This window comes from Colletes gigas, unplaced genomic scaffold (assembly GCF_013123115.1).
Source record: "Colletes gigas isolate AHSC1104 unplaced genomic scaffold, ASM1312311v1 Colletes_gigas_Sc00061, whole genome shotgun sequence".
NCBI classification, from domain to species: domain Eukaryota; kingdom Metazoa; phylum Arthropoda; class Insecta; order Hymenoptera; family Colletidae; genus Colletes; species Colletes gigas.
Window position 1 is genome coordinate 611,331 of NW_025106690.1, and position 16,878 is coordinate 628,208.

A 16,878-nucleotide genomic window follows, 5' to 3' on the forward strand; every position below is an offset into this window, starting at 1 on the left:
GCGGGAGAGTGGCATTCGTATATACAGAAATGCGTGTGTAAGAGAAGTCCAATAAATCTGTACAAGTGGAATCCGTAATCTCAAAATTGTATTAGAAATTACAAACTTATACATACATAAATAGACGCGTTACGAATGTCACTTATAATGTAAAGATTAAATATGTAAAAAATCTTGCACTATGCAGTGGATGCACACCTTTCTAACTGTATATAGTTTTACGCGTATTACTCGACGTTAACGAAACGAAACTTCGGTTGTTCGACATTCGTGACCAGATATTGAGCTTGATCCCATTAGATACTGCTATTACCTCGTCTCATCGCGGTTGTTTCGCCGAACGAGCACTTACAGGAAGACGAAAGGAAAACGGATACGCGTATCAGAAGTTATTTTTGTTATCGCGAATGTCCGTTATCGCGCCGTGTATCCGCTGTTCCTTACGTTGAGAGCTGGATCGATGTCGGCCATCCCGGGTTTAGGGCGTAAAAAGATGTTTAGAACGTCGTTATCTCGATCGCGTCAAGGTAATCACAAGTCTGTCTGCTTTATTTTTTGTTAAAGGTACAACGCTGATGGTGCTGGTGCTCGCGAGCCCCCTTCTCTTTGGTCGAGTTTCGCTTTAATCACGATCGGTAACTACTTGGACGGGTCTTGGCTCAATTTACAACGAACTATAACTTCGAGGACAGAAGCCATCCAAAATCCTCCAGTATTCGGCGTACCAAGGAAAGTGGCTGCACTGTTTGCAAAAGCCATTGATATTGCCAAAGGGATACGAAGGCCGTTCACCATAAAGACACACGGGACATCGTAATTCATTTATTAGGTCTATCACCGCTCTAACCCAATGACGATCGTTCTCCATCATTTTACGATGACCACCATGGAGAGATATACCTACTGGCAATAAAGTATTCGAACTTACCAAGGGAAAATTCTCGCCAAGAAAATTCAAAAGTTCACGAACCTCGATGCACCTCGTGAGAAATAATTCCTTTTTACTGTTCACTTGCTTCGAGAATACCAAATTGTTCTCTGGAATACGAGCTATCGCTCTCCTTTCGTAGTTTGACAAACAAGATTAATGTAATTGATTCTTTCCACAATTTTGATGGTTAACCCTACGTTAGAATATTGAAAATAACTTAAAATTATAGTTCATACACTTGGGAATATTTTTCGAAATATGTCTAATGACGCAATAAGAAATTTTCTTTCTTGGAATTGTCCTCACGCCATTCCAGTGGCCAGTATTGCTGACCAACGTACATGGTACAATCGAACCAAACATTAAATTCAACCAAATCTCATGCACGTTCGTAACCTTTGTATTTTCGCATTGAGGAATTCCCTGATAGTGTACTTAATTTAATGAACACGTACGAAGAGAGGATATTAGGAGAGTTGTACGAGTAATGGGATATGTATATGATTCGTTGTAGCGCGGCGTATTCAAAAGTGCTGAATTGTTAATGTTTTCCTCCTCGTACGTAAACGAATTTATTAAATCGCTATGAACTATCTGTCCGACGAATTACTCGAAAGTCATACGTACAGTGAACAAAGAGACACGAAAAAATTCGCCTTCCTAAATACACGATACACTACGGACATATTTATTATTACATCCTCTATACGACTGTGATGTTTCCATTCCTTCTTAGTTTTATTAGGAAACGTATACAAGTCTGAATATACGCGAGAAAAATATAGATATTCGTGGAATCATGAATAGTTTGGCCGATACCGGTTACGAATTAACGTTCGAACTGGCCAAAAGGGAAGAGGATTTACGATTAACGGATTTCGATCGAGATTTCGATACGATCAAATGCCGGGGAGTATGAGAAACGCGGCAACGATTCGAATTCAGCGTGGAAACTTAATTAGCCGGATTTAATAAAATATGTGTGTGTGTTCGTTAATTGGAACGAGTATTATTAAGGATGGTCATTGCATCGGGGAGATGTTCGACATTGAATTATTCGAAGGAAGAGCAATAACGTTATCGAAAAACAGTTTGAAATAATTTTCTGAACGCGCATAAATGCTTTGCAGAGGCGAATACATACATGTTTAGTATAACCTTACGCGATGTAAATTTTTCAAATAATTGCAAAATCTTTTCTTTAATTTATTATGCATACAAGTATGAGTTAGATAACGCAAGTTGTTCGTGCAGTGAGTTACGCTAGTATTCGTGTCATATAAAAATATGATTCGTTTTTCAAACATTCAGCAATAATACAATCGTAGTTAAAAGTGATGGCAAAAACTATCACGATACCTATACAGTTTATATATTTATATGAATAAAATACTATATTAAATATAATTGTACTCGATTGCACATATTTTATGCAATGCACGAATAGCCACGATTAATGAATTGCTCCGAGGCCCAGAGTTGGTATCAATACCCAGGGATTCCTTTCTTTTCCCTAAACGCGCATACGCGAAACATCTCAATTAACGCTTATGACGTATAAATGCATTAATAACGCAGAGAAACATTTTCGGCCAAATTTAATAAATAAATGCTTGCAATTTCACATATTTTTAATCTTCATTTTATGAATACTATATACGTAATAATCATTAAATTCGAAGTCGATTTTGTGTCACTTAATGCCGGATTTCAAATTGAGCATCAATCTTTCTACTATTTATTTTCGAATAACAAACTGTTTTTTTTCTAACAATTCTCTAGTCCAATATATAAACCATTTGAAATCGAAATTTTTACAAAACAGGAATGCTTTCGTGACCCACTGAAACATCGAACGACACGCGACAAACATGGCTCCTGATCGAAAGAAAACTGAACTGTCAACGAAACGTGCAAACTGCCAGACTCTAATAAAAACAAAATAACGAACTGTAGTCGGTGGATGAAATACGATACACAAATTTCAACGTTCAAACTTTGTCCACGTAACAAGCAATCAATAAAGATAAATGTTTAACGATCGATGTAAGCGACGGGGGGGTGGCGCGCGAAGAGAGACATCGACGCTGTCGGGGCAGAAAGTCATTAACGTTAGAGTTAACGATAGTTCCGCGAAACTTTATCACACAAAGATCCGCCACTTTTCCAGAAAATTATTTCAAACTCTAAACTCCGCGAACTACAAGCCGTGCCCGGTTTCCCGGGCTTATCGCGGGAAATATAACAGCGACAACGACGGTTCGCGTGGTTTTTACAACGACGACGTCGGTCGAGAATGCGTCGATAAAATAAACCGCGTAACGAACGTGCTTCAAACGCGTGAAAACCGGAAAACGGAAAACGACCATCGTCTAAGCTCGACGTAAACGGAAAAGGAAAGAAAGAACCGTTTCACGAAGATTGAACTCTCACGAATTCGATATCAAATTTATGTACCCCCGTGATACATAAGTATAGGTAGAGCAATACTGTCATTGTGTATGTTAGACTACTGTGAATATTTTTTAATAGGTTTATAATGCGTTGACTACTTCTCCCGAGTTTCTGATTGATTTATAAAAAAGGATAACGATAAACGGAAAATTAGCGTGACTGTGCCATTACGATTTGAACGTCCCCAAGCGTGTGAGAAAGAGTACAAGACGGAACCGTACGATGTATATGAGCAAGTTATAAAACTTCCGTTCGTTGTTACTTATATGTTGTCTATAAGGGATGATGGCGGCGAAAAACACTATTAGGAAGTTGTACACCTAAATCGGCACTATGAAATGCTTGTATGTAAGTATCACGTTGTAAATACTGTTACATTTAACCCGTTCGAGCTGCTGTCTACTAAATACATTGCCGTGCCGTTTTATTCCGTACCGATAAGCTCAGATGTAACGGAGTTAACCGAAAAAAAACGGTAAGTCGTAGCTTTCGCTCGTACCCACCTGAGTCTATTCTAGCGATAAAGAAAGATCAGTACCGAATTAAGGAGAACGTGGTACTAGCAGTAAGTAAGAACGCGAATATGTCGCGTAATCGCGAACGTAATTCCTTTCAGGACTGATCTTTCTTTCGTCCTACGATATTGATTGTGCCCTTTCGTTCCGCACTCTATTTCGTTACCGTATTTACTTAAGGCGATAAAATCGTTAATATAAATAAATATATATATATATATATATATACATATATATAAATTCGTTTGTTTCGTGTCGCGATTAATGCCCGGATGAAAATTAACAACCGTATTAGAAGCTGTACAGAGTCTACGGCAAGAGATTCAGTATACGCGATCGCTTTCGAACGTAGTCAGAATACTTTATTGTCGTTCTATGCAGAATTAATTTGCCACGACGAGACACCTGCGTTGAGCTCGCGACGATTAGTACGACTCTATACGTTTAAGAAGGATCTATGTGTACAAGAACGACTCAACTAGCTGAATAGTTTATTAAAAACACTTCGAACCTATCGCGAATCCACGAACTCAACAACAAAAAGCGCTCCGTAATTAGGCAGGACGTTCAGGGGCAGCCTAGCAGCAAGTTCCTGAGCCCGAAACGAAACCGAAGAGAGAAATAAAAGAAAGGAAGAGAGAAAAATTAAAAAAAAAGAAAAAAGAAACTTTTATCCTTACACGCCGTGTGTCACTCAGATCTGCAAGTTAACGAAGTCGCGCCTGGGGCGCTCCACACACTTTGTCCTGCGGTTAAAACTACTCAAAAGCATCATAGTCGTGCTCCGGACAAGGCGCGTACGTTGATCGGAGCAACGACTATGGTATCCGCTGGTGGCGGATGTATTTTCTTATTCTGTTTTGAGGCTCTTGCCAAATCATCTCACGCATAAGTTACTGAACTGTAATGCAATCATCGTTACTGTCCTAATAAATCTTAGCATACGAATCCGTAACGTAACACGTGGATATCTTTTCTTAACGACGAGCTGATTTCGATGACTTCGAGTACCATTTGAGAGTAAACGTATCGGATCGTTGTTCCCATAACGGAAATATTTGAAATTAATAATTAAATTGAGATCTATATCGCAAGATTGGAACAGCAAATGCAGATTGTTATCGAAACGTTCTTTTTAATTACCGTTTTTATCAGTGCGCTTGGAGCCTAAGTTACGTTGGGTTATAAATTAAGAAATGCAAATGAAATAATAAACATTTACAGATTATAATTAAAGAGTTTCTTCTTCAATATATTTATTATAGTGCTTGGAACCTGAGTTAGATTGGGTTTTCAATTAGGAAAAGTATGAATTATTGACAGTGTTGATTGTAAGTATCGAAGGTTTCTTATTTGATAACTTTATCTTAGTTACTTAGAGACTAAATTAGGTTGGTATAATAGCCTCTAAAAATTTACAGATTAAAATTGTAGTACTCCTTCGTTAATATCTATTGTAATACACAGAAAATGAGTTTTAAAAATTATTACTGTCCAGAGATATGATTATTAGGATTTTGTATTCTTTCAATGAGTTCTACCAACTCCTACAATCAATAATCTTAGTTTATTCATGATACTTTCTTCATATCTTATGCGTTGTATATACATATAGTACTTTCAAATAGACCTGAAATGATCGAAATCTTCCCGAAGCTGCGATTAATGTTATCGGGTAATACACCTAACCTTTATCAACTAACACTCTGAGATTTTTATTCTATTTTTCATACATTTCATTTCACTAGACCCTAATCCGAATAGAATTGAATAGTTTGTGTTAAGTTTAGTAATAAGAGATATTCAATTATTTGCAATACGAATATAATACATTATCAGAACATTATTTAAGAAAAGTAAGGAATGATTTAATAAATGCAAATGAGCAAAAAGTTACATGTAGTCGATAATTCTTACCAAAAATCCCGCCACGTTCGTTTAGTAAATTTTCATTGCTTACAATATAATATATATTGGCCTTTCTGATCTGTGCGTGTCTTTCTACATGAAAATTTAGAAAAGGTGTCAGAAAGAATCATGGAGGACACGGTCTTTATTTTGTCATGTATTTATCATTAACTATTTCCCAGAATTTTTGCTTCTACGTTAAATATCCAACTAAAAGTTTGTGCCGTAATATTTTCAGGTTAAAAGTAAATCTCGGGCATTAGTTAACTTTTTATAATCTCACCCATTAAAACAAATTTAACTTCATACATTCATACAATGCGTGCGTTCGTGTAATAACGTACAAAAATAATACCAGACGTTGAAGTGCGCGTAACTTTAATTTTCATGTACCCGTGAATTCATGAACGTGTTAAATAAAAGGCGCGAAATATTTTTAATTTACACAGAACTTTTACGAAACCAGCATAGCGTGTAAATCTAAATGTGTATGACTTAAAAACAATTCCATTTAATTTTTATAACATTTCTCTCGCCCCAAAAATTTTATAATACTTTCACGAAATTAAATATAGGCGAAAATATTGCTAAACAAAATCAAACGGTGCGTATAAATTATTAACACGTACCACTGCATTCAAGTGATCTTAATTCGATTTATCAAATAAAATAGTAATTTTATAAAGGATTAATTCTAGTAATAAAATAAGGTGAACTGATTTTTATTTACTTTCAAAATTCCTGGAAGTCTAAAGTTCGGATACAGTAAACGTCGATAAGTAAAACGTTCGTAAACAAAAGCTTTTCGAGGCTTCGTATACATTATCAGAGGTGTAAAGGACTCCAGAGACCAATATATTTGAGATCAGATGGATATTGTATTCGTAAAATTTCGCAATAGCAAAGCTTCGCTCGAACTGGCCATCGCGCCAGCCGTTTACATTGAAAACCGACTAGAATATCGAATGAGCAGAAACTTCTGCAGACATTCGCTGGCCGAGACCGCTTTGTGGATTTACCACGAAAACCTGTTCATCAAATTCACGTCTTACATTCTCCGTTTCTCGGTGTTCTTTTTACGCGGGAGCAAGCCACGATACCGCAAAGGCGGTTAAATTCCACCCGTAACTCCGCGAGATCGTTAAAGCAAAGAAAGATCTTCTACTTCAGCTTAAGGAGTTATGAAATGAGAATACTACGCCTACACGTCGTACAAACGTCTGAGTGTAACTGTTTGAGATAATTATCCGCAGCAATTAGAACCGAGACGAACGTCAGAAGGAAGCAACGTAATAGTTTCCACGACGGTAAAACGTCACTCAGCTCTAGCCAAATTATTTTTCTAACAAAGAAACGTGAGAACAATCACGAGGGAAGGTAAAAGCCGTTCGTTACTTGAACAAGCTTGGTTACTTGTCAAGCGCGCGTTGGTCTGGGAGAGATAAAATCCGCTGTACAAACTAAACGAAAGAGTCTTTGCATTCTTTTGCGAGATAAACTTGGTGTAGATCAATACGATAATGAGTGGCGTGTTTTAACGTTAGCCACGTGCATTAAGGAACGCTCTTCTGTGACGTCCATCTTTGTAGTTGTCAATGGATACTTTTATTTTTTTAAGTAATTGATTTTTAAGTTTCGTCGGCCCACGGAAATCACAAACGAGGTACTTACATGGGCACAGAAGTGACATACGAGTCACTAGAGCCCCATCACAATTTTCGCGTCACTCGCAACATTACCAACAGATTACAGAAATTTTCGGTAAAGAATTTTTTTCTCAAAAGTACGTAGGATTTCGGAGGTATGTGTCTTGACCAAAAATGATTGCAATTGACTGCAATTGATTTGAAATGTTTTAATTTCGCCAAAAAATTTAGGCCTACATATTCTGTTATGCTCTTCATTTGCTACGTTCGTCAATAGTTCAGTAACTGAGCCACAGACGAGGTATACGAGTAGACCTTTCACCCTATGGACTTTCGTGGCCCAATCTGACTGCCATACCGATCTGAAAATTCGGAGGTGATTTTAGCGTCCTCTTTACATGTATGGCGGTCAGTTGAGAAACTATTCACTGAATTAGTATTGACAGGCAAAGAGCTCTAGTGTTGCGTAAATACATGTGAGTTGACTACAGAAGGGATTAAAATTCATTTCTGAATCTGTTGGTAACGTTGCGAATGGCACGAAAATGGTAGTGGAGTTTCGAGACACTATAAAAATAGACCGCAAAAATACATTGGATGAAGGATCTACTTCTATACATCATCTGTGACAATACTCTAGAACCTTTGATGAATCAATGAGAATCAAAACTAACCTAGTGAAGAAGCTCTATATTTATGATGACCTATGAAAGGCGGATCGCAGCCAATTTGCTAATATTATTTAGTTTTTAATTAACAATTGCATTACCCAGCTAAGAATGATACGATTATTAATTAAACGCTAAATAATATTAATCAGGTCTCACTACGTGGAGGTTGCTGCGAATGGAGACCCGCCCTAACCGATTCCCAACCACCCTCCATTAATAAAGATCTATGATCAACAATCGTTGGTCGAAGAAGAAACAAACGAAAGTGCAATCAACGATGGAAACAATCAACGAAAGAATTTTTGAGAAAGAATTTGTTTCTAAATTCTCATCAACAAAACAGAGAAATAGACCAAAATATTGCCTGCCTGATATAATGATTAATATAGAAAATCAAACTCCTGCCTAACTATAAATCTAAATTCATTTACATCCTACCTATCTAATCATCTAACAAAATACATAGTAAATATATTCTTCCTTGTTGATCCTTCGACGAAGATTTCTTGAAACATACTGTTACATTCTACCTAACTATAAACCTAAATTATTAAAACATAAATTGAGCAATCTGAAACAAAATACATGAAATACATTCTTCTTTCTTCTATCTTCTACTTATCCCACGATGATTTCCTGAAACACAAACAAAGCAATATCAAATAAAATTGTAACAATTCTTAATTGTTACTTCTATAAACCTAAAACTTCCATAGGAATATGCTCTGTAACAGTAAAACTACAAATACTACAACTACAGGCAAGTGCAGTGAGAAAGTAAAAATAGTACATAATATACGAGGTTACTTTGACTCTAAAATGTATTCGTCGCGAAATATCTTCTTGCACGTCAATCTAATGATATATTTTAATAAGTAAAGCAAGACTTTGGGTATCTTCGATATCGAGGATACCCAAAGTCGTCAACTGAATTATGAAAGTGAATTTAATTATTGAAGAATGTAAAGAACAATCGGAAGCTACTAATTTGACACTCATTCTGAAACGTACCGTCGCGGCGGGTACTGGGCAGGTAGACGCGTGAGCTCTCTTTTGACTCTGAGGGGTTGTAAGGCCCTCGTGACCCTCGTGGTACGCGGATACCTGCACCGTCGTTCGCGAAATTAATGTTGAACGACTAGTTCAAATTGTCGGACGCCAAAATAAATTCTGAAGCTGCACTTGATCGCCGTCGCGTCGCGTTGCTGCAGTGAATTTACTCGGACACGATGATTTTACACGTTTCTAAGACAGCGCGAACGTTGCTGCTAAATAAACGTTGAAGTCGAAGTCCTTTGGTTATTATCGGTTTGAGAATTGAAGAACGAGTCAGTTCGATAGTCGTGGAACGAAAGTATCGATGGTCATGGAACGAATGTCCGAAGTGTCCGGAGCCCGTTTCCTCCTCGGCTTGAACCCCCTCCGACTCGCGATTTCGGGGGTTGGTCAACCGATTCGCGTTGATTTTTCCCGTTTATCGATTGGCCTTCGACTTGGGGGAGGACGATCGATTTTCCTGCCCCGTTGGGCAGGAAACTCCTCCTTCACCCGATGGTGGTGGAGGCAAGGCCCAGGTCACCCTGAAAGAGAGTGGCCAAGGTTTTCTCCCCAAGTCGAAGGCCACGTTAATTTTGCCGAGGAAAAAACGGAACTCCGGATTGCGCGTTGCTGCACGTGCGTGGCAGCCGGTTTATGGCTGTATTGTTCCACGAGTTGGCGATGGTCGTTGTAGAGGACCGTGCCACCCGCGGAACAATACAGCCCTTCGTCGGCCGACTAGGGCCTTGCGCTTTCGAAACGTTGAGCGCCTTGACGATTTATGGTTATTTTTGCCAGATGCGGAATATTCGAAGACTTTTTCGACAAAGTCAAATTTCCGCATCTGGCACCATAAACACGCGGAAAAAACCCGAGCCGACCGGACGGAACACATTCTAAACTGAATATAATAATAAGTATTATAAAAGATATTAAAATCATGACTCTACTTTCGATTGATGTTACGATATTTGTCATATTACAAATTGCGGCGTGTAAAAACATGGCACGCTTAAATAAAACGCAACGCGACACGTGCTCATAAGCGTGCAGTGAGTGTGGGTATCAGATTGATCCCCCCCGGCCTTGATTATCAGAAAAGCAAGTCACGCCCCTGACCCATGTCTATCGGGCTTCTCTACGTACAACCGCCGGGTCCTGGAGGACACACGATCACAACAGGACCCGCTTAGTACTCGAGAACGGATATGAGTCAAGAACTCTCGCCGGAGGTCATTCTCTTTTCCGTATAAAGAGGAGAATATATGCGCTCGGTGAGGCCCCACTTAAGCTGAACCAAGCTGCACCGGGGTTGAAGCAAAACTCTCCGGTCCTTTCAGTCGAGACATAATCTCGGAAAGCGAGAACCAGAGAACGAGCGGACGAGAAAAAGTGAACTACTCATATATGCATATGTACTCATTATATATTCATTTTAAAATTAGTGTCAAATTAAAAATGAATCTACTATGACATTTGTCATCTTAAAAATCGCGGTGTGCAAGAAGATTATAATTTTAAGCAAAAGATACTAACTACACTTGCTAAAGAAAGCACATATACAACCAGTTGTTTTACCCCTTTGCCTTACGATTTAATTTCCAACTGTGCGTGCCAAAAGCGTCACCAAGGTTTGGCCCGGTAGACTTATCACGTCTCTGAGTCGGCTTGTTCATGTTTGGCCCGGTATACTCATCACATCTCTGAAACATCATTGTAAGCTAAGGGGTTAAAAAGGAGGTTTATAAACATTTAAAAATGATCTATCACCTAGTTAAAGGGAATTGAACAGAGTATATTAGCAAAATGTTACAAGAATTTAAGCTGAAACGTAAAAATAAAAATCTTATATTCATCAGTGTCATCGAAACGAATATGATATATGCATCGACACAATGTTATACATATCAAATTCGTAATTGTAATGAAAGAAACTTGGATCGAGACACCAAGTTAAATCAACACCAAACAATCAAACGAAATGGAAGAATCAACAAAGTACCTCCGTAGAATATTACGAGAATTCAAGCAAGAAAACAATATTACATTATTATATCCTGCAATATTATACATATCGATGCTTGAATTCACATCAAACAAACAAATAAAAATAGCAAAATATAAATAAGTGGAGTGAACTTACTACTTGTTGTCAGTACGTAGGATAGTTACCACTGGGCCAGCTGTAAAGTAAGAAAATATTCATATTATAGCAACGTCAGTTAGGCAAGCACGGCAAAATCAGTTCATTGAAGCGAAATTGGTATCAAACGATAGAATAAAGGAGGGGAGAGAATTTTTAAACAGTTCTTACCGTAGGTCACCACCGTCCGGCACTGGTCAATAGTGGTCAGCAGTGGTCAGCCATGGTCAGCGCTGGCCAGTAGTGGTCAGCAGCGGCCATCAGCAGTCAGCAACGGTCCCCGTTTCACTTCTGGCTACTTGCCCACTCCCGAATCCGCGACGAGACTGAAGAATTCTCCGCAGAGACCCTGCTTATATGTTTAAGGTGATGAAAGGGTGGGGAGACCAGTCAGAGCCAAAGTTGAAGTTAACAGGTAAGACTGTCCTGTCTGCAAAGAAACTATTTCGATCGGTCCCACCTGTTGACCATTTCTGGATCTTCACTGGACCGCTGACCTTGATGTCAACCTCACTGTTGACCACCAGTGACCATAAGCTAGTCATTGTTGGTCATCGACCCATTAAAACCATTACAAAGATTAAAGCTTCTTACAATGAAGAGTGTATCTCATGTTATAAGACACTCGTGGTACAGCGATAGCGTTCATCCCACTAACGATAGGTCTATTCTTTACCTCGTTTATGTGTAATAGGTATACATGAGTTGGAAAATAAAAATGCCTGGGCAGTTGGGACTCAAAATCGTATGCAGGTTGACACAAATCGGATTTCAGCTGTTTCGAAAGCAAGAAAGACTCACATTCGCCTTCTTTCTTGAATTCCCGAAGCTGTCCAAAGCACCTAAGCTCACATACACATGGCTGTGGATTGGTGTGCGTAAATGGAGAGGTAAGCTTACTCTGGGCAACGGATAACACTGTTATGAATCAATTTTTAGATTTATCAAGACACATATGTATAACTGCCGTATCTGTAGTATTACTCATTTTCTATTCGTTAATTTTTGTAAATACGTGTCTCTTTGTACATCAGTTCGAACAATTTTCCATACCGAGCGAAAAATTCGGAGGTGATTTTAGCGTCCTTATCAGTTGAGAAACTATTCACTGAATTGATGGACAGCCAGTTGCAACGTGTGCGTAAATACATACGAGTTGACTATGGGAAAGGGATTGAAATTCATTTCTAAATCTGTTGGTAATGTTGCGAATGACACGAAGATGGTAATGGGGCTCTAGAGCCCCAGAAAAATGGGCCGAAAAAATACATTGGGTGAAAAGTCTACTAATATACGTCATCTGTGACTGAACCTTAAAAAAATCACCATCTGTCGATACCTTGTCTGTGTTACTATTAAAAGATAACAGAAAAAGGTACGTTCGCCACAGACGAGATATATGAATAGACCTTTCACCACAGACGAGATATATGAATAGACCTTTCACCTTATGGACTTTCGCGGCCGAATCTGACTGCCATACCGACCTGAAAATTCGGAGGTGATTTTAGCGGCCTCTTCTCATGGATAACGGTCAGTTGAGAAACTCACTGAATTAGTGTGGTAGGCAGCAGCTAGTGCGTGTAAATGCATACCAATTGAAAAGTACGAATTATTCGCGATTCCTTGACTAGTTAAAGTTGTAAATAATTTACTAAAAATCAGTCTATCCGCGGTTTCTATCCGAGGTATCCCTTGGGTTCATAAACAAGCTTCGCGAGACATCGGAGCTTCTCCCACCCCGCCGCCTAATTTGCGAGCGTTGCCGAGCACAGCGGACGGCCATCATTCATACTTTGAAAATAAACATATCAAGACGTGTCGAGACGTATCGGCGTTTCGCGACCGAGGTGCGTATTTCTAACCTGTTTATCCTTCCACTATTACTACTCGCGTATTACTACTTACGATCTCTTGCAATACGGTTTCGATTTAATCATTACTTAATTGTAATAATCGTTTGCGTACTTTAATGCATCGTTATTTCGTTTCTGTTACAGTTTTTTATTGGAACTCGAAATTAAGAAATAATAAGACTTGTTGGAACCTGCCATGACGTGTCAGCGTTTCGCGACCAACGAGGTACATACGAGTTTCTAACCTTTTAATATTTCTTCATTATTATCAATTATTGTTTAATTATGATTTAATTTGTATTTCATTTCTGTTACAGTCTCGGATTGAAAATCGACGCCATGGAAAGTTTCATTGGCGCGTAAACGACACCATAACAGATGACAAACGAGTCGACAAATTTTGGAGGGAATATTGGTAACGTTTAAACAATTACAACAAAAATTAACACCCATATTAATATTTATATATTTTTATATCATTATTAAATCATTCGTTGCAAGCATGATCTTAATTTTGTAATCGGTCATTGTTAAGATAAAATATTAAAATCGTTAACAAACTTTTTATCTACTTCGATACATATCGAAGTATATAGAAATGGCGTCGGCAGATATTAACGATAAATTGGAATAGTTTATATTAGACTGTATTCTGATCGCGATTAAATATCTCCGACTGTTATTTATTTAATTGATCCTTTATATTTCTTTATGAATTGTTGTAATTGCAATTTGCATACATATTTCGATACAAGTTTTAGAAAACGTAGTAACTGCGGAGTTGGAATATGATATTCAAGCATAAATAACTAGCGAACTTTAATTCTTGCAAATTTCGGAATATTTATAAAAATTACGGGATATTCTAACGTTCGAGAAAGTAAACATAATCATGCTTACAACACTAACTATGAAATTTAGTGATATAATATTTATAAATTGAATAATTACTTGTACGTAATTATTTTCGTAGATAATATTTTATCGTTGAAATTATGTATTATGCAGTAGTATTAAGTAAAGCAGTATTTCTGTTGACGAACTCTTATAAGAAAATGAAAAAAGAAAACCAGTAGGATAAGCACAGGTGTGCTTGTTGTGTTTCTTGTCTCCTGTCCCTTTCTTTTCAGCTCTTTTCTTTCCAGGAAATTTGTTGGCCGCGCGCAATGCGGCCGGTAGATTCAGTGATTGTACGTAGCAACATGTTTGTTTCTCGGGGCAAAGTGACCCCAAGCACATTACCGTTCACGGTGTTAGGCAAACGCGAGAATAGAAGCAGTGTTTCTTACGCAGTATTAAATTATTTCCAGAGCATCGTGGCTCTCCTTGTTCTCTGAATCGCGATAATAGAGTCATTTGTTCGCCGATTTCAATCTTCGGTCGCGGTAATCTAATTTAATACTTTCCAATCAAATTAATTATTTTTCAATTTGACATTTAAACTCCTCGTTACCGGAATTAGAATCAGTGCATCACGGAAGAGGATTATCTGGCGATGCTCCTCGAGCAAACAATGTAAGTATAAATTTATACTTTGAAATGTGTTAATTAAAAATCTCTATAATTTTAACAATAGATTATAATTGCTTTCTTATTCTTTATAGCAGGACCATGCAGGGGGCTTTGATGACTTCCACCGGGCAGCAGCAGCATCATTATGCAGTCATTCCAGAGGCACAAGTTCATCACTCGTGAGTCGCATGCTATTTGTGTTCCTCTGGTCCCCAACCATGTTGTAGGATGAAAGATCCGAATCAACACGGGTGACCAGTTGTATACTTGGTATTTTTGACGAGTTAAGTGACCGCGGGTATGAAAACTACCCATGAGTTATATTTTTTTAGTGCAGGCTAGGGTCTTCTTGCACTCGCGTTTTTTAATGTTATCAATAAATATTACACAATATGATTATTACACAATTTTGATAAAATATATGGAATATGTTTATTATCTTTATATGAATTAAATAATTGAGTAGAATATGAATTAATATAATGTGAAAACATTATATTAATCGTATGATTGAGTAAAATATCTTACATCATTAATATATTTATTAAATATTCGTTTTATTAATTAATACATCATACGATGTATTTTATGTGCAAGAAGGCGTTTCGCGAATGGTCGATTTCCAACTCAAAGGAACATGCATGTTAATTTTATTTTTTTAAAAATTTACTTTGACGACAGAATCGACCAAGGTTAATTGAATATTTTGAATAGTAATTTAACAAATTTATTTCAATATGCAAAGTAAATTCTTTTATCATGCAATCTTTATTAAAGTCTTACATTTTGAACAATTAAATTTCAGTCACAAATTTTTCTTGAATAATAATATCTTTCAATATTAACGTACTCTATTGTCGATATATTACATATAACAAGTCGAGTCATTTTAATTGAGAATAGATACCGTTTAGTTAATTATTAATAACCAGTTTTTCTAGTCAGGATTTTCAGGATACTTTTCCGTGTTCGTTGCCTAAGTTCGTGCACATGCCCAAGTGTTATTTGCACGAGCGAAGGCAACGGGGCACGATGACTTAGTTTGTAACATTTATAATAATAATTTATCCGTGCGACTGACAATGCTAGTGTCTCGTGCACGATGTACTGTCCACATATGTGTGTTTGTGGTTAGGTTGTGGAAGTGCATCGTATCAAAAGTTCATTACAATTCAGATACAGAATTCTTTAACATTAGATTCATAACAATCGTAATAATAATATTAAACTTATAGTTATTATATACTTGGCAATTGTTCGTATTGCATACGCGTCAGTAATATTGTAAAATGCATAATGAATTAGCTTTTCAATCTTATATAATCATATATAGAGGATATTTTAATAAAGACTATATTAGATATATTAAAATGTTTTACATAAATAGTAAAAGTACGCAATGGGCACTAGCTTTGTCAGTCCACTACAAAAACTGGTACGTACACAATTAGAGTATGAATGAGGTTGTGCCCGGGTGTCGGAGGAACCCCGGGGAGTCCTCCCTAGTTTAGGTCGCGCCCGGACATTCAGAATGAGAACCGTGGAGTGTTTGTTTGAGAGACTGAGTTTTGCATTTTTTTAAATTTAGGGTTAGGTAGGTAGGTAACTTATTCTCTGGTGTGTGTGTTTAAACCTAAGTAGGTAGGGTAAGGGCAGGACTGTCCACATTAGTAATTCGGGTAGACGCGTTTTCGCGTGGCAGTTCTGTTCCTGTAGTTACGATTTCGAGAGTAGAAATCTTGCTGATTCAAACGGTGCACTTGTGCTGTTTGTTTCGGCTTTATTTTCGACTCCTCGAATCGCGCGACTCTTAAAGTCGCTCTCTCGCGCTCGCGGTCGTGATTAGGTTCCTTTCGAAACGTTCGTCCCGCTCGAGATTCACCACGTATGCTCTTGCAACAATTCGTATATTGTTGGAAGACTACGTATTGCACAAAATCTCGAGCCCGGTCTTTCGTAAGTTTCAGGCATCGGCAGGACCGCCGAAGAAAGAAAAGGCTCTCGATGAGCCGAAGAGGCCCTGACAAACTGTCTCAAGAGTGGGCTGCAACAAATGTCTTTTCATCTTCATCCTCGGATGAGAATGGAAAGTCATTCCTGTTACTACTTTATCACTTAACTCGTCCATAGTTGTAGTTAGTTTATTTTTCTGACTCGCTCACGTATGCATGTACCTGATGGCACATGATTGCACCATACATGCC

The 16,878-nt window shown here is 37.8% G+C and overlaps 1 protein-coding gene and 1 long non-coding RNA gene across 3 annotated transcripts in view; both read left to right on the forward strand.

Moving 5' to 3' along the window:
- The window catches only part of LOC122403565 (suppressor of lurcher protein 1-like), a 240,218-nt gene extending 238,182 nt beyond the window's left edge, over positions 1-2,036 (forward strand). For both annotated transcript variants that reach the window (XM_043407157.1, XM_043407158.1), the window contains exon 6: positions 565-2,036. In XM_043407157.1, coding sequence (XP_043263092.1) covers positions 565-626 — 62 coding nt within the window. In that variant the 3' untranslated portion in view covers positions 627-2,036. The remainder of the gene's footprint in view (positions 1-564) is intronic.
- An 11,075-nt stretch (positions 2,037-13,111) lies between these two features.
- LOC122403567 lies at positions 13,112-13,614 on the forward strand. The gene is made up of 3 exons (XR_006259629.1): positions 13,112-13,156; positions 13,307-13,388; positions 13,480-13,614. It is a non-coding gene; the product is annotated as an uncharacterized LOC122403567 (long non-coding RNA).
- Positions 13,615-16,878: the final 3,264 nt, after the last annotated feature.